Here is a 20,102-nt window from a genome sequence, read left to right on the forward strand (position 1 = left end):
CCATTAAGTCTGTGGCAGAGGCCATTGTCTCTGGTTCTTTCCTTTGTTGGGAGCTCTACCTCCTAGTCATTCTCTTGAGGGATGGCTGAGGGAATGTACAGAATCCAAAATATCAACCATGACACAGGCAAGATGAACCCAAGGAAAATCTGGAGTGATGGAAGCCACCAATCTCATGCTGATTTTGTGGGGGTGTTCAGGATGGTTTGGTAGATATCCAGCTCAATTCAGGGGACCGGCAATGGCAATGAGCTTCCCTACTCCTCCACCATCTTGTCTTTTTTTCCACTTCTGAAATTTCACTTGTGCTCTTTTTTCAGTCAGCAGCCAACCCCACACTGGCACCAGACACCTGGAAATAGAAGTTATCTATGCTATAGATCGGGTTTTCTTTTTAAGAGTTGCATACAAGTGAAAGTATGCAGTATGTACTTTCTATCTGGCTTCTTTTGCTCAACACAGTATTTTTGAGATTTTATTCATGTTACACGTATCAGTAGTTGTTACACTGTTTTGCTGAGTATTCTATTGCATGGATATAGTACAAACCACAATTATCTTCTCACTTGTTGAGGAACATGTGGATTGTATTCAGTCTTGGACTACTATGAATAAGGCTTTATGAACATATGTCTTAATTTCTTTTGTATAAATAATGGAATTATTGAGTCATGTGATGAATGTATGTTGACTTTCAGCAAGTTGTTTTCCAAAATAGTTGTGTCATTTTACATTCCCATCAGTGATGCATGAAAGTTTTAGTATCTCTAAATCCTTATTAACATTTGACACTGTCAGTCTTTTGTTTTACCTCACCTAGTGGGTATGTGGTAGTATATTTTTATGGTTTTTAGCTGTATTTTTCTGATGACTAGTAATATTAAGCATGTTTTTGTTTGCCCAGTGGCTGTTCTGTATCTTCTCTTGCGAAGTGTCTTAAAAATATTCTGGTTTTTATTGGCTCGTTTGTTCTCTTATTATTGAGTTGTAAGAGTTATTTCTATATTCAGTGTGTAACCCAAACTGATTTTCTTTTTCCTTTTTTAAATAATGTTTGGAAAAGCAGAAGCTTTTCATTTTGATGAAGTCCATTTTGTCATTTTCTTTTATGATTTGTGCTTTTTGGTCTTAAGAAATCTTTGCCTAAGTTTAAATATTGTATTGCTTCACATATAATGTTACCACCTTACCATAATATCTTTTTATATTCTTTCTCCTGCCCTTTGTAATATTGTTGTCATGCATTTTTGTCTGACATGTATTTTATAGCATCTGTTGTAAACCATATTGTATGTTATTTTTTCTTTAGACAGGTAATTTTCTTTTAAAGAAATTAAGAAATAAAAAACAAGTTTTATTTATTCATATCTTAACCTTTTCTGGTAATCTTCATTCCTTTATGCAGATTTAGGTTTCCATCAGGTATCACTTTCCTTCTGTTTGAAAAATGTCCTTTAACATTTTTTTATGGTACAGGTGTCCTGGCAGCAGATTTTCTCAGATTTTTTTGGGGGGGGGGGTAGGGAATTCTGAAAAGTCTTTGTTCAGACTTAGTTCTGAAAAGTATTTTCAGCAGGTATAGAATTCTAAGTTAACAGTTTTCTTTTGTCAGCACTTTGATAATGTCTTCTGGCTTGGATATTTAAAGATGTCTTCTGGCTTTAATCGTTTCTGATGAAAAGTCTGTGAACATTACTTATTTTTGTTCCTCTGTTTATAATGTATCTTTTTTTCCTTCTGCTTTTGACAATTTCTTTATCACTGATTTTTTAGGAATTTAATTATAATACATTTCTAAGAGGTTTCTGTGTTTATTGCCCTTCAATTGACTGAATTTTTTTCCTATGTTGATTAATAGATTTCATACCACATTTGGAAAGTTTTTAGGCATTATTTCTTCATTTATTCTTTCTGTGACTCCTTTCACTTTTCTAATGACTCATTTTAGGTCACTTGGTACTTTCCCTCCAGTTGCTGCAGCTCTCTTCATTTCTTTCCTCTACTTTTTGTCTTCTTTGCTTCTGTTTTGGCTAATTCATTCTATTGTCTAATTCTTCTTTGTTTTCTTTTGAAATGTTAGTCTGCTGTGGTTCCCTTCCAATTGTTGGGTTTTTGTTGTTGTTGTTGTTTGTGGGTTTTTTTGAGGATTAATTTTTTTATCTCTAGGAAAGTATCATTTGGTTCTCTCTTACATCTTCCATTTCTCTCTTTCCTGTATTCGTATATATATACATGTATATTTAAATACAAGAACTAGAATACCTTTTGTAACACACTTTTCTCTAAATCCTTCATCTCTGTCATTTCTGGTGCTATTTTTATGATTTTCTACTGATATATTTTTTAGGGAGGTCACACCTTTCTGCTTCTTGGCTTATCTAGTAATTTTGTTTGTACAAAATTATCTAGTAATTTTGTTTGTACAAATTTGTACAAATTTTTTGTCATTGTTGAGTGTCTGAATTTTATTGTTTTCCTTTGAAGATGGTGAGCTTTGTTCTGTTAGGCATTTGATGTAACTGAATTAGATTAATCTGCATCTTATTTTTAAAGCTATTTTTCAGACCCAACTAGACTAACCTTTCCTGGAGGGGAGTCTGGTCCTACTGTTGAAGCATAAACTGCTAGCTTTCTACATAATGCCTTCTGCCATGAGCAGGGTTGTCTACTCTGTGAGCCTGGGGAACCATTCAGCTCAAAGCTCATGGGTTGTTCTTTGTATGACCTCAGCTTTGCTTTAATCATGTATGTGCTTTTCGGTATTCATCAGAGTCTCAGGGGATTTTGCTGCAGCTTTATGGAAACCTTTTCCTGTTTAGCTCCCTACAGATGGAACTCTGTTCTACAAGGTCCAGCTGACCTGGCCTCCAGGAAGTCTCAGTGTTTCTCTTCCCTCTACTTGAGATCTCTTCCCTGTTCATTGTTTGGAATGTGCCACTAGGCAGAATGTGGGGAAATTGTATAGCTTATTTGTTTTGTATCCTTTTCTCAGGGATTGTCATCCTGTCTTATTGCCCCATGGATAGAAATAGTTATTGCATAAAATTTGCCCAGTTTTCTAGTTGTTTGTGGAGGGAGAGTTAGTCTGGTCCTTGCTATTCCATCTTGCTTGGAGTCAGAATTTCCTGTATTTTTAATAAGGCAAGACACTGTCATTTCATTTTTTTTCTTGCCATACAGTTATCAGATTATTCCAAACACCACTTTGGAACAGACCATTCTTTCCTCACTGATTTCTGATGACATTTCTATGATATATTATGTTCCCATGCATACTTATGTCCCTTTCTAGACTTTCAGCATTGTCCTATTGGTCTTTTGTGTATTCCTAAGGTAGCATTGAACTACAGCTTTTTAACAAATCTTGCTTTCATGTCAGGTGAGTCTCTACTCCTAATTCTTGCATTTTATGGACATTGGATAACTTCTTTTATCTTTTTATTTATTTGAATTATTTGATTGGAGTAAGAACTTTCTACCTACTTAATTGAATTTTTTTTTAAGATTTTATTTATTTGACGGAGTGAGAGATCACAAGTAGGCAGAGAGGCAGGCAGAAGTTGGGTGGGGGAGGCAGGCTCCCTGCTGAGCAGAGAGCCTGATGCAGGGCTTGATCCCAGGATCCTGAAATCATGACCTGAGCCAAAGGCCGAGGCTTAACCCACGGAGCCACCCAGGCGCCCCTTAAATGAAACTTTTATTTGAATGATTTGATTGGAGTAAGAAATGAAGGCAAGTCAGCTGTTGTAGTTCACCCTTGAAATCTTGTGTTCAGCCACACAGATGCTATATTGGTTATATCTATAGCAGATGAAGTGCTATTAAAATGTAAGCTTTTTGCCTTTTTTTTTTTAAGACACTAGGATTGTACATTATACATTAAGAGGCAATCCTAGCAAAGACTTCTGTAATCTTTATGTAAACAAGAAGCCAACTATCAAATGGCTGTCAAATGATGTAATAGACTCTCATTAATGGCAACAAAGGCATTCACATTCTTTCTGTGAAAGTCAAGCAAAATTTAATAAAAGTTTTACAGGACCTTCTAACATTACCAGACATTGTTCTTCTTCTTCTTCTTCTTCTTCTTTTTTTTTTTTTTAAAGATTTTATTTATTTATTTGACAGAGAGAGAGATCACAAGCAGGCAGAGGGGTAGGCAGAGAGAGAGGAAGGGAAGCAGGCTCCCCGCCAAGCAGAGAGCCCGAAACGGAGCTTGATCCCTGGATCCTAGGATCACGACTGGAGCCAAAGGCAGAGGCTTCAATCCACTGAGCCACCCAGGCGTTCCTAGACATTGTTCTTTGTATCTAATAATAATGTGGACATGAGATTTTTTGCCAGTGACCCCAAGAGTCGTAATTGTGAGAGTCTTTGTGAACTATGCATTGTAAATTTGTATATGTGGATGATGTTTACACGTTTATATTTTTTCCCAGCCTATGTAATATGGTTATGCAACCTTTGAGGCAGTTAGGCTTGAAGAGGGCATTCTTAGATGATTCGTCACTCAGTAACAAGCTATGCTGGGGCACTGTGAAATTTTACTTATTCTCTTATTGTAGAGGCCCAGAGCCAAATTCGCATGTGTGTACTACTATGCAATACATTTTTTAACTGGCTTTTAAAGAGAATCTAGCCAGAGTTGCATCTGATTCACATCATATTTTCCACCCTGGTATTTTAATACTTTGAAGTTCAGTAGTAGTAATGGTAGTAGTTGCAGCAGCCAACATCTATGCTCTTAAAACTTTCAATTCACCTAAGCTTCCCTTTATAGCCCATGGGCCCCCATAACAGTACAATGATTTGGTTTTACAATTATCCACAACAATTTACTGCTAGGTTAATGGGGATTCATGCCTAAGCATATGCAATCAGTGGGAACTGGGCCTGAAGCCAGATATTCTAGCTTTGTTCCTAGCAAGGGATAGGTCATTGTCATTCCTTCATATGTTCAGAAAATGTTTATAAAGCTCCTGTGATCTACAAGGTGCTCTTTTAGCCATTGGAGGTATATCAATAAACAAAACTGACAAGAATCCCTGCCCATGTGGAGCTTATATTGCAGGAAGGCAGAGGGGAGACCATGGTACATAACAAAAATGTAAATTCTATAATAAATTAGGAGGTGATTATGTATAATTAGAAAAAAATAAAGCAAGTGGGGGAACAATATATGTATACATGAGACATAATAAGATATGGTGAAATCTGACTGTCCAAATGTGTTTATAATTTGGAAAAAGGATTTGTAGGCTAATGTGATAGAAAGCTTCATGGAAAACATAGAAGGCTTTGTGGAAAAATAAATCTAGAATATAGTGAGTTCTTTCCAGTTCCAACGCTGCCACTTCATCCAGACCATCACTCATCCTCTTCCTTCCTTGCTACCCTCGCAATCTGTTTTCTCAGGAACTGCCAAAGTAATAAGTAATTCAGTTTAAATGACTCCCCTGTCCAGAGCCCTCCCATGGTTTCTCAGGTTACTCATAATAAAACCTGAAGTCCTTAACAATAGTCTACAAGGTTCTTTGTGATCTGGCTCTTGCCTTCCACTGTAATGGCATTTCCGACTTGAGTGTTCTTATATGCTGCTCTCTCTTTACACTGGCCTCAGTGCTGTTCCTCACACACTCCACACGGACCCTCATGTCACAATCTTCATAATTGCTGTTTCCGCTGCCTTGAAGATGTGTCTCCGATATTTCACTGGCTTACTCTCATTACCTTCAGATCTTTGCTCAAACTTCACCTCCTTACAGAGAGACCTTTCGTAAAAACCCAGAAGTATTTTTCTGAGCACATCTCATCACTCCCAGCTCCTTGTCTCTATTTCTATCCATAGCATTTTTTCCACCTGACATATTTATGTACCACTTTGCTAATTAGCTACTGGAAAGTAAGCTCCATGAGATCAGGAAGGATTTTGTATTATTCCCCACTGTATGTCCTCTTCTAAAATATTTCCCAGGGGTGCCTGTGTGGCTCAGTGGGTTAAATCTCTGCCTTTGGCTCGGGTCATTATCTCAGGGTCCTGGGATTGAGCCACACATTGGGCTCTCTGCTCAGTGGAGAGTTCTGCTTCTCCCCCTCTCTCTGCTTGCCTCTCTGCTTGTGATCTCTCTCTCTGTGTCAAATAAATAAATAAAATCTTAAAAAATAAATAAATAAAATAGTTCCCAGAATATAGGCAAGGCTTACTGAACATTCACTGGATAAATGAATGAATTAAAATATGGTCATAAACATTTTTTCTCTCCATAGATTTGTTTATGTAGAATTGAAAGAAGGTCTAGTGATGATGATCAGCAACAATATTTTTAGTGAACGTCTAGGACTGCACTGGGTGTTTGTTTTTTTAGAGTGTATCTTATTTATTTATTTATCTATTATTTATTTATTTGTTTGTTTCATGGGTAGAATTGTGATTCATCTATGCATACAACACCCAGTGCTCATTACATCATGTGCTCTCCTTAATACCCATCACTCAGCTATCCTTTCCCGCCAGCCCCTTCCCTCCAGCAAATCTCAGTTTGTTTCCTACTGTGAAGAGTCTCTTATGGTTTGTCTCCATTTCTGATTTCGTTTTGTTTTATGCTTCTCTGTTTTGTTTCTTAAATTTCACATATGAGTGACATCATGTGATAGTTGTCTTCTTCTGACTGATATATTTTGCTTAGCATAATACCTCTAGTTCTAACCGTGTTGCTGTAAATGGCAAGATTTCATTCTTTTGATGGTTATGTACTATTCCATTGTTTGTATGTGTATATCTATATCTGTATCTATCTGTCTACATCATATCTTCTTTATCCGTTCATTTGTCAATGGACATCTGCACTCTTCCTATAGTTTAGCTGTTGTGGACATTGCTGCTATAAATATTGGGGTGCAGATGCCCCTTTGAATTACTATTTGTATCCTTCAGATAAACACCTCGTTGAGCTGGGTATATTAAAGGACCCCTCCTGCCTCCTTTTCCCTCCCATGCACACCCACCGCCTTTAGGATCAAACCTAAGCTCCTTGGTCTGGCATTCAAGGCCTTCTAAGGTCTCGTCTAAGTTGACCTTTCCAGCTCCACTTCTCTGCCAAGCCCTTACCTTCTCAGCCCATGCTGCAGTCCTAAGGAGTGACTTACAATTGCCCTCAGTGCCCCTTGCAGATGTCTCTTGCAGCATCTCTCAAATTTTGTGCTTGTATTTGGTGGGTGTCTCCTCACATCGTATAAGCTCTTCAAAGTAGAGGATCTGGCATATTTTCATATTTCAAGGACTTGGCACAGTTCCTGGCAGAGCATAGGTGGTCAGGAAATCCTTACTGAAAGCCAAAGATGGTTTTGCCTCCAAGACAGAGACTAGCAGGAACGTGAAGAGGTTGGGTATGGAAAAAATAAATTGATGAAAGCAGTTCCGTCTGATTAGAGGGCTTGTTTGGGGACAAAAGGGATTGAAGAGAACGTAATATTAGAAACTTTAATTTTTAGCACAGTATTAGAATACTGTATTAGTATTAGTATTAGTCTGTTGGAATACTCTAGTTTGGGTGTGGAGAGATGGCATATAATATGATTGAATCGGTTTACTCAGCTAGAAGAAAACAGCTTACATGAGAGGAAGGGTTATTTCACATGTGTTGTTTGGAAACAAGTGCAGCCATCCGTCAGTGGTCTGACTGTAGGCCTGTCAGCCCTATTATTCAGTCTGTAAGAATCATGCCAAATAGTGACCCTGCTCTTCCTGGGGGCAAAATATAAGGAGGAGAATTCAGGGCAGTAGTGGTGCATTCATGTCCTAGTAACTGTGAGTGCTGAGGGTTAGGTTAGACTCAACCTGATGTTGGTTCAGTGGGAAAGAAGGCTGTGAATATCTGCTTGCATCTGGCAAGGGTGTGAGGGAGGGAAATGGCTATATTTGTTTTATACATTTTTCATCCTTAGTTGATGGTTTGTATTTTCTGTGCTGATTCAGTTGATCTGTAATCAGTTGGCCCAGCATAGTTGAATATGTGGACACATTTTGTATAATCTTAATAATATGTATTTTGAAAAATGTAAACGTAATAGAGTCAAGGAGCCTATTAGTTTTAAAAGATTAAAAAACTTTTTTTCTCAAAAGGTTTGTTACAGAAAGAGAAAATGGCTATTGAAGCATTTCAGGTTTGCTGCCTTCTCCTGCCACCTGAAAACAGGAGAAAGTTACAGCTCTTGATGAGGATGATGGCAAGGATCTGCCTAAATAAGGAGATGCCACCCCTATGTGATGGCTTTGGGACCCGAACACTGGTAGGTTGATCTCTAACATCTAACTTGACTTGAGTTTTTGGAATACAGTTCAACTAAATAAAGTTTACTAGCTTGGCAACCCAAGGAAGGCGCCAAGGTAGGCTTGCTCAAAGAGCCACAGCTTGGAAACTGCACAGGCGGGATTACACTTCCAGTGTTGGTGTATTAAAGAACATAATGGAAGGCGAAGTGAGTAGGGATAGAATCTGAATGTAGAGGTATCTGTGGTCTCCTGCCTACTGTCAACATAAGCGGAAGGAAGGGTGGACAATAAGGAAAAGGGTCCTTTTGAGAAAAAGACATACTTTCCTCCAAGACAGAAAGGGTTCTGAAGCATTTGTTAGTATAACAAGTAGGAGAGAGGCAGCACATATAATAGGGTAAAGAGGAAAGAAATAAAACATAGAGTTGAACCAGACAGCCTGGGGAGAGACAGAGAATTTGTTCTCTTGGGGTATGATCTAAGGGTCCGTGGGTAAGAATATTTCTTAAGATATTTTCAATTTGGCTTAAAAACATATATGCTAGTTTTGAATTCTACTTTCTTGTGTCAGCATGTCTTTTAAAATAGGGCTCATGTTTAGAATTTCTTCTATGTAATTTCTTTTTTTTTTTTAAGATTTTATTTATTTATTTGACAGAGATCACAAGTAGGCAGAGAGTCAGGCAGAGAGAGAGGGAGAAACTGGCTCCCTGCTGAGCAGAGAGCCCGATGTGGGGCTCGATCCCAGCACCCTGAGATCATAACCCAAGCCAAAGGCAGAAGCTTTAATCCACTGAGCCACCCAGGTGCTCCTTCTATGTAATTTCTTAATTTTCCTCAAAATTGGAGATCTTGGAGCAAAACTCCTCTTCACTGGGGTATACATACATACTTCCCATATCCTGGTGAACCACAGTATACCCCTGGGGGTCTTCTGGCCCCATCTTAGAAGTATTGAGTAAGAGTAAAGGGACACTCAGTGTCCAGTAGAGTGAATCTTGCTTGACCTTCCTTTTGGTTGAGTAGATGGATAATGGGGCTAATGGACCCTTCTGAAAAGCTGAAAAAAACTTTGCACCTATTCCCCAATAGAATACACATGGAAAATTTTGCATAGAATTTTAGGGCATTAAGGTACTCCAGTGTCCAGAGCCTCCAGGTAAAAAATGTCTGTGTGTCTCTGTACACATAATTTGAGGGTAGATAAAGTATCATCTGCAGTATGTTGATGACATGCAGTCTAATTAAATAAAATTAGTCATTTCATGCTTATAGGTTTTGAAACAAGATTGTCCACAATAAAATTAGTAGGAAAGGGGGAAAAATCCTTCCAAATCATAGTTAATATGAATTCTATGGAAGCAACTACATAATATTTTTTATATTTCTGTCTTGCAAAGAGTCTCATCACAATGCACTTGTTATAAAGTCTCATCATTTGGGGCACCTGGGTGGCTCAGTGGGTTAAAGCCTCTGCTTTAAAGTCTTAAAAGTCCTTTTTTTTAAAGTCTCGGGGTCCTGGGATCGAGCCCCACATCGGGCTCTCTGCTCAGCGGGGAGCCTGCTTCCTCCTCTTTCTCTTTCTCTGCCTGCCTCTCTGCCTACATGTGATCTCTGTCTGTCAAATAAATAAATAAAATCTTAAAAAAAAAAAGTCTCATCATTTCATTCAAATATGATTGTCAGTTGTACACCCAAAATCCTAGAGAAACTAATACTTAAGTAGGAAAAAGTGTGACAGTTGAGGCACATAGGTTGTGCTAGCATATTTCTGAAATTCAAAGTGAAATAAGGATATTAGTAAACAAAATGGCTTTAAAGTACTTTGAACTTTAAAGTGCTACATAATTCAAGTGATGGTGGTGATCATAATTTTTCAGAATTTGTTTATATATATTTAAAACTGTCTGTAAAGAGGTGTGCTTTAAAAGCTGCTCAGACAAGCAGTCTCTGCATAGTCTCTGCTGAGTCTCTGTGAGATGAGATGCACCTTCTGTTCACACTGGTTGATAAGAAGATCAGCCCATTGAGATGACCAGGTGTGGCTAGGTGCCAGATAGGATGTGTACCCTGGTCTGTGGGCCATTTCTCATTGACTGGTCACCTTTGGTTTTTGGAGATTTATTAAATGCAGTTCAGCATAGGAAAAACAACAACAAACCTCATCTGTGTTTATTTAAAAAATACCTCCCCCTCTTTTTTCAGATGGTTCAGACATTTTCCCGTTGCATCTTGTGTTCCAAGGATGAAGTAGATTTGGATGAGTTATTAGCTGCTAGGTTGGTGACGTTTCTGATGGACAATTACCAAGAGATTCTGAAAGTCCCTTTGGCCTTGCAGACCTCCATAGAGGACCGTGTGGCTCATCTACGAAGGGTCCAGGTAAAGGAAGGGGTATTAACAGTCCTTTAAAATTGCCAGCAGAAAGTCCTGTAAACTTGCTAGGCCTCTTGGGATTTCTAGATGTGAAGAATTAAGTGAATAAATGCATACAAATTGCTTCTAATGGGGCTTGGTACATGGTGGCCACCATGTGTGTTTGGTAATTTGGAAAATTTTTGAAATGTTTACTAGTTTTGTTCTGAAGATTGGGACCATTGTGTTTTCATTTAATTTGTCGCCATGTATTCTTTTATTTCCTCTTTGATTTCTTCACTGACCTATTGGTTATTTAGTAGCATATGTTTGTGTCTTTTCTAGGTTGGTTGGTTTGTTTGTAACTGATTTCTACTTCTACATTGTTTTGGTTGGAAAAGATGCTTGTTATTATTTTAGTCTTCTTAAATTTATTGAGATTTAAATTTGTTGTGGCTTAACATGTGATCTATCCTGGATTATGTTCCATGTGCACTTGAAAAGAGTGTGTATTATGCTGTATTTGAGTGGAAATTTCTGTATATATTTGTTAGGTCCACCTAATCTAATGTCTTGTTCAAAACCACTATTTCCTTGTTGATTTTCTATCTGGATGCCTTCTCCATTGATGTAAGTGGGGTGTTAAAGACTCCTATTATGATTGTATTACCATCAATTTCCCTCTTTTTGTCTGTTAATATTTGCTTTGTTTATGTAGGTGTGAAATTAATATTTTTAATGGATGTTCATTTATTTATAAGTCTTACCATCGTCTTTCCTCTTGTTTCTCCATTTTCCCTTTTGCCCTGTACAGTGTTTGCACATTTGTTTTCTTGCTTTTTACTGTTGACGTATTTGGAGATGTTGTAGTACTTCTCCATACATAACAGCCATACTACATGTGTGCCTCTATCCTTTCCCAAGGAAGGGAAGTCAGATCCTCCAGATGTGGGAAGGAAACTCCAGAGGAGGAGGTTCACTATTGTAATGAATTACTTTTGTCAACATGTTTAGTTTATGTTTCAATTTAAGATTTTATTTAAAAGAGCACACCAGGTTTTTTGTTTATTAAAATGGTTCTTGGGATAAAAAAGGTAAGAACTCTTATTTAAAACTGTGGCTTTAAGTGATTTTTTTCAAATTTATAGAAACACTTTTACTTTTTAATAAAGAGTTTTCTAAAGGAATTGAAGAATGACATGGCATTCCCAGGAGGAGATATGCTCTATTTGACCTGAACCAGTTTTGCAACTTATATGAAAATATGCTTATGACTTTCACTATTAATCCTTTTGCCTCAGATAAAATACCCAGGAGCCGATATGGATATCACTTTATCTGCCCCGTCATTTTGCCGTCAGATCAGTCCAGAGGAATTTGAATACCAGAGAGCATACGGCTCTCAGGAACCTCTGGCAGCTTTGTTGGAGGAAGTCATAACAGATGCAAAACTCTCCAGCAAAGAGAAGAAGAAAAAATTGAAGCAGGTAAAAAGAATGTTCTTCAGAAGCCATGTCTTCTTCCTACTAGTCTTAATATTGTTTTTTCTTCTTAATTCTCTGCTTTAATGGGTTTCATGTGAATCTCATCTTCTGAGATGTAGCAGTTTTGAAAGTATATTATTCAAGTCATATACTCCAGAAGTCTCATGGATGTACTCAGTTGTGATGAGTTTCCCACATCTTATTCTCCAGTGTAGATATTTTACCATTATTGAGCTCTTCATTTATGGAGCTGCTCTCTGTTATTTGTCCTTTGTTTGGGTATTTGGCACGATGTGAGTTAATGGAGCAGTTACTTTAAATTCTGAGAAGCTACCAAATGAAGATAAATTCCTCTGATTTTTTTCTGAAAAGTAAGTTGTACTGAATTTGCAGATATAAGATGTGTAAAATGGAAGAGGCTTTGGTTTTAGATAGCCAGTATTTGGGGTTTAGGTCCTGCTAGGCAACACAGCTTTGGGTTTCATTGAAGAGCTTTTAATTAAAAATAGATACACTTTGACCATTCTTAGAGTAGTGATTCAAGATTAAGGGAATGGTTTTTATTTTTCAAGACTGATTCCTGCAAGCTTGATTCCTGATCGTACCATACATTTGGGGTTATACACAGAGCACCAGAGTTCTAGACTCCCAATCACATTTTTCTCAGTAATTTTGGAGAAGAGTTTTGGTGTTGGGGATCAAAGAAAAAGCATCATTGCCTCTCTTGAAGCTTTTATATATACTGGAACGTTTTCCCTTCCATTTGAGCAGAAGCAGGTGGGGTTGAGTTGGAGAGGCAGGGAGATCGTGAAATGTAGTTGGGCCAAAATTTTCTTCACCCGTATAGAACATAAGTTATTTTCAAGTCAGAATTACGTGTGACTATTTTTAAAGTGAAGTCTATTTATAGTTAGCAAGCAGAGGAAATTTTAAGAAATAGGACTGAAATGAGAAGTTTGTTTGAAGATTGGATCAAATTAAAGTTGAATTAGATCTATAGCAAGTGGAATTAAATGATCTCACAAAAAGAAATGGATTTGTGTTGGAGTGAATTTGATTATGATTTGTCATCGTCTTATTCTCTTTCTGATGGAGAACAATAAACATTAAACAAAGACAGCCTCGTATGGAATCAGATCAGGAAGTCTTTAATTTTAAAATTAGATCACCTAATTTTATTGGTTCTTATCTGTTTTTTTACTCATCTTGAATTTTTTTTTTTTTCCAGTTTCAAAAATCCTATCCCGCAGTCTACCAAGAGCGATTTCCTACACCAGAAAGTGAAGCACTTCTGTTTCCTGAGAAACCGAAACCGAAACCACAGCTGCTAATGTGGGCACTAAAAAACCCTTTCCAACCATTTCAAAGAACTAGAAGTTTTCGGATGTAGTACTTCCATAGCTGTTAGAGAGCTCTGTTGTTGCCTTGAGCAAATGGATGGTTAGAGAAGGACTATGGTGGTGGAAGAGGAAGAGCAGACAATAGAGACTACTACTGAAATATAAAGTGACTGGACTTCCAAAAATGTTGAGCCATTATCAGTATTTTTGTAAAACTTAGTGCTATTTTTGAAGTGTAAAAATCATTTAAAATTTAGACAAATATACAGGGGTAATGTTAATGTGTATGTAATTGTTACAAAATTTAAGGATTTTTATTTTTTTATTCGTTGTTTTTCATGGTGTTAATAAGATAATTATGTGTACATTTAGTTACTGATGTCTTTGTTATAACCAAGCCTTAAAAATAGTGTATATACTTGAATAAGAAAGACAGTGGGGTACTGTTACTGTGATGCTGTTGATATCATAGCTTAATAGTTCTGGTTTCTCTTTTGTAAAATCTCATTTTCAATGTTGCACCAAGATTCTTAATGTCCGGTATTATGATGGCTGTGTCTTTCATTGAGGATTCATTGGATGTTATGGCAGATATAACTAAAGCTGGTCCTTTAATAACATATATATTAGCTGGTGTTTACCTCTAAGTGGAGAAGATGTTCATTTTCCTGCAGTGGTATAATTTCAGTCTTGGCTGAAAATGGAGAATTGAACTGAATAAACTTTTTTGGTCCTGATTGTAAGTCAGATCTCTGTTATTTCATGAAAAACACAAATGGATTAAATAAAATGAGACTACTTCCTTTATGTTTCCCCCAACTCCCTCATCCTTTTGAAAATAAATGGGCTGTAAATAAATACTGTATTTTGTTTCAACTTGGTTAGATTTTAGTTCTTTTATTTCTCCAAAAAGGGATTCTCTAGTATCATCCATGCTTTTTTCAAGCCCAGGTAACACCTTGATAATCATCATTCTGAACTCCAGATCTGACATCTTACTAATGTCTGTATTGATTAGGTTCCTAGCTGTCAGTACTGGCTCTTGCTCTTTTTTTTTTTTTTTTTTTTTTTTTTTGAGGTGAGTTTTTCCACCTTGTCATTGTATCCAGATAAGAATAGAAGAATGAGGGGTGCCTGGGTGGCTCAGTGGATTAAAGCTTCTGCCTTTGGCTAAGGATTGAGCCCCACATCGGGCTCTCTGCTCTGCAGGGAGCCTGCTTCCTCCTCTCTCTCTCTTTGCCTGCCTCTCTGTCTACTTGTGATCTCTGTCTGTCAAATAAATAAATAAAATCTTAAAAAAAAAAATAGAAGAATGAGAGAACAAAATACTAAAAGGGTAGCAACAACCCCAGAAAAATATACACTAACCAAATCGGAAAAGACCCAAAATGGGGGGTGGGAAAGGGGGGGAAAAAAGGAGAAAAAAACATTATATATGTATGTATATGTATGTATGTATATGTATAATATGTATGTATATATATAAACATATATATTTGTATGTATGTATATATGTATGTATGTATGTGTATGTATGTATGTATGTATGTATATATGTACACACTTGATTTTGGGTGTAATTTGGTCTGTTAAAAGAAACTGCTTCCCAAAATTTTAAATAAAGAAAAACATATATATATACAAAAATAAGGGTAAACACGATGAAGGGATGGAATATGACTTTAAAGGTGAACATTTAAAAAAGGGATTGATAAGAAGTTGGTTGAAAAAAGAAAGCAAAAAAAAAAAAAAAAGAAAGAAAGAAAGAAAGAATGTGATCAGACTGAAGACTAGAACAAAGCCATGCATTAGATTTAGGGTATATTTTGATCTGTTAGAAGACTCTCTATCCCAAAATTTTTTTTTAATTTTTTTTATTTGACAGAGAGAAATCACAAGTAGATGGAGAGGCAGGCAGAGAGAGAGAGAGAGAGAGAAGCAGGCTCCCTGCTGAGCAGAGAGCCTGATGCGGGACTCGATCCCAGGACCCTGAGATCATGACCTGAGCCGAAGGCAGCGGCTTAACCCACTGAGCCACCCAGGCGCCCTCTATCCCAAAATTTTAAAGAAAAAATCTGTATGTACACAAAAAATAAAGCTAAATGCAATGAAAGATAAGACTATAACAATGAAAATTTAAAAAGAATTTTTAAAAGGTATTGATAGGATAAAATAGTTTAAAGAAACATTAAAATAAGAAAGAGGAAAAATTTAAAAAGATAGAATAAAAAAAGTTTTTAATATTTACCTTTGAGGGGCATCTGGTGGCTCAGATTGAGCCCCACATTGGGCTCCCTGCTCCGTGAGAAGCCTGCTTCTCCCTCTCCCACTCCCCTTGCTTGTGCTCTCTTTCTCTGTCAAATAAATAAACAAAATCTTAAAAAAAAATTTTAACTTTGAAAGACTAAAGGATCATGGGGAAAAAGCCATGAGTTATCTATGTGTTGCTTTCCCCTCACTCCGAAGTTCTGCAGTTCTCATTGATGGGTACACTTGGTCTTGGCTGGATGTTCCTGCTCATCTTCTGTGGGAGGGGCCTGTTGCACTGATTCTCAAATGTCTTTGTTGGAGGCGGATTGCACCACCCTTGTCAGGGGCCAGGCTAAGTAATCTGCTCTTTAGTAGCTTTTGTTCCCTGAACGCTTTCAGTAGAGCTTTGGAGGACGGGAATGAAGATGGCGGCCTCCCAGTCTCCAGGCGGAGGAGCTGAGAGTTCGGTGCCCCACTCCTCAGTGCACCTTCAGAGAAAAGCAGTCAATCCCTCCCATCTCCATGGTCTCCGGCTGCGCTCCCAGCTCACCCAGCTTGTGACCAAGTGTTTCTGTCTCTGGCACACGGCTTTGATTGGAGTCTCCAAACCCAGCAGATTCCCGCCTCCAGAGAAGGAAGCTGAGTCTCCCTGGATCTGCCACTTATGGAGTCCCTGCTCGAAGAACAGGGGTCCAACTGTGCCTCAGATCACAGTTTAAGGTAACCCTGTGCTGAGAGCTCACTCCTTGGCTACATCTTTGTAGCCGGCTCTCCACTCTGATACCTGGGAACTCTACCACACTCAGGCACCCCTGGTCTTTTTGTGTCCCTGTGGGTCCTGAAACCACACTGTCCCCATGAGAGCTCCACCCCCGCTTTAGCTCTGGAGCAACGTCCCTCAGTGGAGCAGACTTCTAAAAGTTCCAATTTTGTGTTCCACTCTCTACTGCTTGCTGAGAGTTGACCCCCCGCCCCCCGCAGTCTATATTCCTGTATATCACCTCGGATCCATTTCTCCGCATATCCTACCTTACAAAAAGTGGTCGCTTTTCTGTTCAGAGAATTGCTGCTAACCTTCTCTTCTCTCTCCTCTTGAGTTTGTAGGTGTCCAGAATGGTTTGATAACTATCTAGCTGAACTCCTGGGACCTGATGGTATGTCTCTCTCCTACTCTTCTGCCACCTTGCTCCTCCCTCTTGTTTTGCCCTTTGGATTGAATTTTCCTTGCCTTTTTGATCTGGCCCTGTTCTTTTGTAGCAGAATGCCTTCTATATTTGACTCTGATATGTTTACTTAAAAATGGATAAAAGCGGGGCACCTGGGTGACTCAGTGGGTTAAAGCCTCTGCCTTCAGCTCAGGTCATGATCTCAGGGTCCTGGGATTGAGCCTGCCTCTGGCTCTCTGCTCAGTGAGGAGGCTGCTTCCCCCTCTTCTGCCTGCCTCTCTGCCTACTTGTAATCTCTCTCTGTCAAATAAATAAATGAAATCTTAAAAAAAAAAAAAAGAAAGTTAAAAAAAATGGATAAAAGTATTCCTATTGATATGGGTACCACCTTTCCTTACAAATATGTAAAGTAATAGGAGATGTTTAGTGTTTCAAGATTTGTTTTCAAACTTTGGAATAATGTTTAGAGGAAAGAATAAGTCTACTGCTCTCTTTGCCCTTTAATGTAGAGTCTACTTTCCAGAATCTCCTCTCCTATTGAATATCTTTAGAAATATATGACCTTTTTTAAAAGATACACTATATATATATATATATTTATTTTAGGAAGAGAGCACGGGGTTGGGAGGGACAGAGGGAGAGGGAAAGAAAATCTCCAGCAGACTCCTGGCTGTGGGAGGACGCTGATGTGGGGCCTGATCCCACTATCCTGAGATCATAACCTGAGCTGAAATCAAGAATCAGACTCTTGTTCATATATAGCATAAAACTGATTTTTATATCCAACCTCCATGATAGACTTTTCTATTAATTCTAACCATCTAGTGTGATCTTTTTGGGTTTGCTACATTCACTACATAATAAGCAAACAATGACAGTTTTTTGTTTTTCATTGCTGTGGTTGACAGCTTTTAAAATGTCCCCTGTGATTCTCTTGGTATTTGTCCCAATGTGTAATCTTTCCTTGAGTGTGAGTTGGATCTAGTGATATATTTGTAACAAACAGAATATGGCAAAAGTGATTGGATATCTCTTTTGAGATTAGTTCACAAAAAGGCTCTGGTTTCCATCTTGCTTGCCCTCTCCCTTAATCTTTCCCAGGCCTGCTCTGAGGAATGCCAGCCTCCCTGTGTGAGCTACCCTATGGAGAGGCCCAGCAGGCAAGGAACTCCTGTCTCTGCCCACTAGCTAGTGAGGACATGAGACCTACCAACAGCTGGATGAATGATCTTGAAAGTGGTTATTCTGAGGCTTGCCAACAGCCATGTGAGTGATCTTGGAAGAACGTTCTCTCAGACAAGACTTGAGGTGAAGGCCACCTTAGCCGACACCTTGACAGCACCCTGGGACAGGCTCTGAGCTAAAGGACTCTGGTAAGCTCTTCCTGGATTCCAGACCCATAGAAACTGTGAGGTAATAAATATTTGTTGTTTCTAACCACTTAATTTTGGGGTAATTTGTTGTGATGTGATAGATACAATACACCTAATTCTGATTTCCTCCTTCCTTCCTCCTTCCCTTTGTCCCTTTCTTCCTTCCCTCCTTCATTTTTAAAAATTATAAAATGTCACTATCTCTGGTAATGCATTTGTTTGCAGCCTTTTCATATTTTAATATATTAGTTGTAGCCCTTGTAAACAGCATATGGTTTTTTTTTTTTTAAGAGCCCAGCGTGACAATTTTTGTTTCTAACTATAACATTTAGACAAATTGTATTTAATATAATTACTCTATATTTGGGTACCAATGTTTATTGATGCTTTATAGCTCTTTGTCTCCACTTTCTTGACTTTGAATTTTACAAATCATTTCATGTTTTCTCCTACTAATTTGCAACTAAACACTGTTTCTAATTTTGTTGGGTCCTTGAAAATTACATATTATATACTAATTTATCAAAGCTTTAAGTTAGTAAATATTGTTTACCCTCCTCTCAGACTGTTCAGGGTCTTAAAGCACTAATAACACCCTCCCAAAACAGATAGTATTCTGTAATATATTTTAATTTTGTTGTTTTTAAACCACATACTATGTTGTTTTTATATGTAGTCCTTGTTTTACACTTACCCTATTTTACTACCTTTTGCCTTCCTCTGAGGGTACATTCTTTAGAATTTATCTTCAGTATATGTTGTTTTTGTCTGAAAACTTTTTAATTTTACCCTTACTCTTTTTTTTGAATAGCTTTATTGAAATGTAATTCACATGATATACAATTAACCTATTTAAAGTGTATAATTCAGTGGGTTTTGGTAAGTTACAATTTTAATTTTTAAGTTGTGATTAAATATATTAACAAAATTTGCATTTTAATCATTTTTGAGTGTACAATTATAAAGAATGCTCTCATTCTTTGAGGATATTTCTGCTATTTATAGAATTCCAAGTTGAGGGTTGTTGTATTTCAGTACATTGTAGTTATTCCTTTGTTACCTGGCTTCCATTGTTACTGAGAAGTCAATCGCCACTCTTTGTAGATACAATGTCATGTTTTGACAGAGTTCTTTTTCAAATTTTGTCTTTGTCTTTGGTGATCTGCAGTTTATAGTGACATACCTAGTTTATATAATATACTCTTTAAATGATCATTCTGCTTGGTATTTGTGGGGGTTCTTAAATAAGAGGATCAAGGTCTTTCACCATTTATTTATTTTTTTAGTGAGCTATTTATTTATTTATTTTAGAGAGAAAGAGTTCAGGGAGGGGGCAGAGGGACCGAGAGAGTGAGAGGATCTCAAGCAGACTCCCCACTGAGCAGGGAGCCCAAGCTGTGGCTTTATCTCATGACCTGAGACCACGACCATGAGATCATGAACTGAGCCTAAAAAAAAAAAAAGGAAAAAAAAAAAGTCAAGAGTTAGAAGCTTAACCCACTGAGCCACCTAGGTGCCTCTCTTTTTTATGTCTTTGTCATAATCTCTCCGCTTATGATTCTTTAATTAAATATATTTTTAGATCTTTTCACCCTGTCCTCTGTCTCTTAATCTCTCATGTACCTTCCATATTTTTGTCTTCCTATGCTGCATTCTAGAAAATTTCTTTAGTCTTTCTTCCTGTTCAGCACATCTCTCTTCACGTGTGTTTAGTGTCCTGTTAAATTCCTGTATTCATTATTTTGGAATTTACATCCAGTTTACAGCTCAGGGGTCTGAGAATCAGGTTGAGGAACTTCCCGAAGATCCCCCAGCTTGTGAATGGCTGGTTGATGGCCACAGCCAGCTCTGCTGGACCGCAC

General features: G+C 37.7%; 1 protein-coding gene across 2 annotated transcripts in view; it reads left to right on the forward strand.

Moving 5' to 3' along the window:
• Positions 1 to 14,327, forward strand: part of DEPDC1B (DEP domain containing 1B) — a 78,342-nt gene extending 64,015 nt beyond the window's left edge. For both annotated transcript variants that reach the window (XM_082725893.1, XM_082725894.1), the window contains exons 8-11: positions 8,123 to 8,289; positions 10,478 to 10,654; positions 11,929 to 12,114; positions 13,340 to 14,327. In XM_082725893.1, the coding sequence (XP_082582019.1) occupies positions 8,123 to 8,289; positions 10,478 to 10,654; positions 11,929 to 12,114; positions 13,340 to 13,501 (692 nt within the window). In that variant the 3' untranslated portion in view covers positions 13,502 to 14,327. The remainder of the gene's footprint in view (positions 1 to 8,122; positions 8,290 to 10,477; positions 10,655 to 11,928; positions 12,115 to 13,339) is intronic.
• The last annotated feature ends 5,775 nt before the right edge of the window (positions 14,328 to 20,102 follow it).

This window comes from Mustela nivalis (genome assembly GCF_964662115.1).
Source record: "Mustela nivalis genome assembly, chromosome: 3".
Taxonomy (NCBI): domain Eukaryota; kingdom Metazoa; phylum Chordata; class Mammalia; order Carnivora; family Mustelidae; genus Mustela; species Mustela nivalis.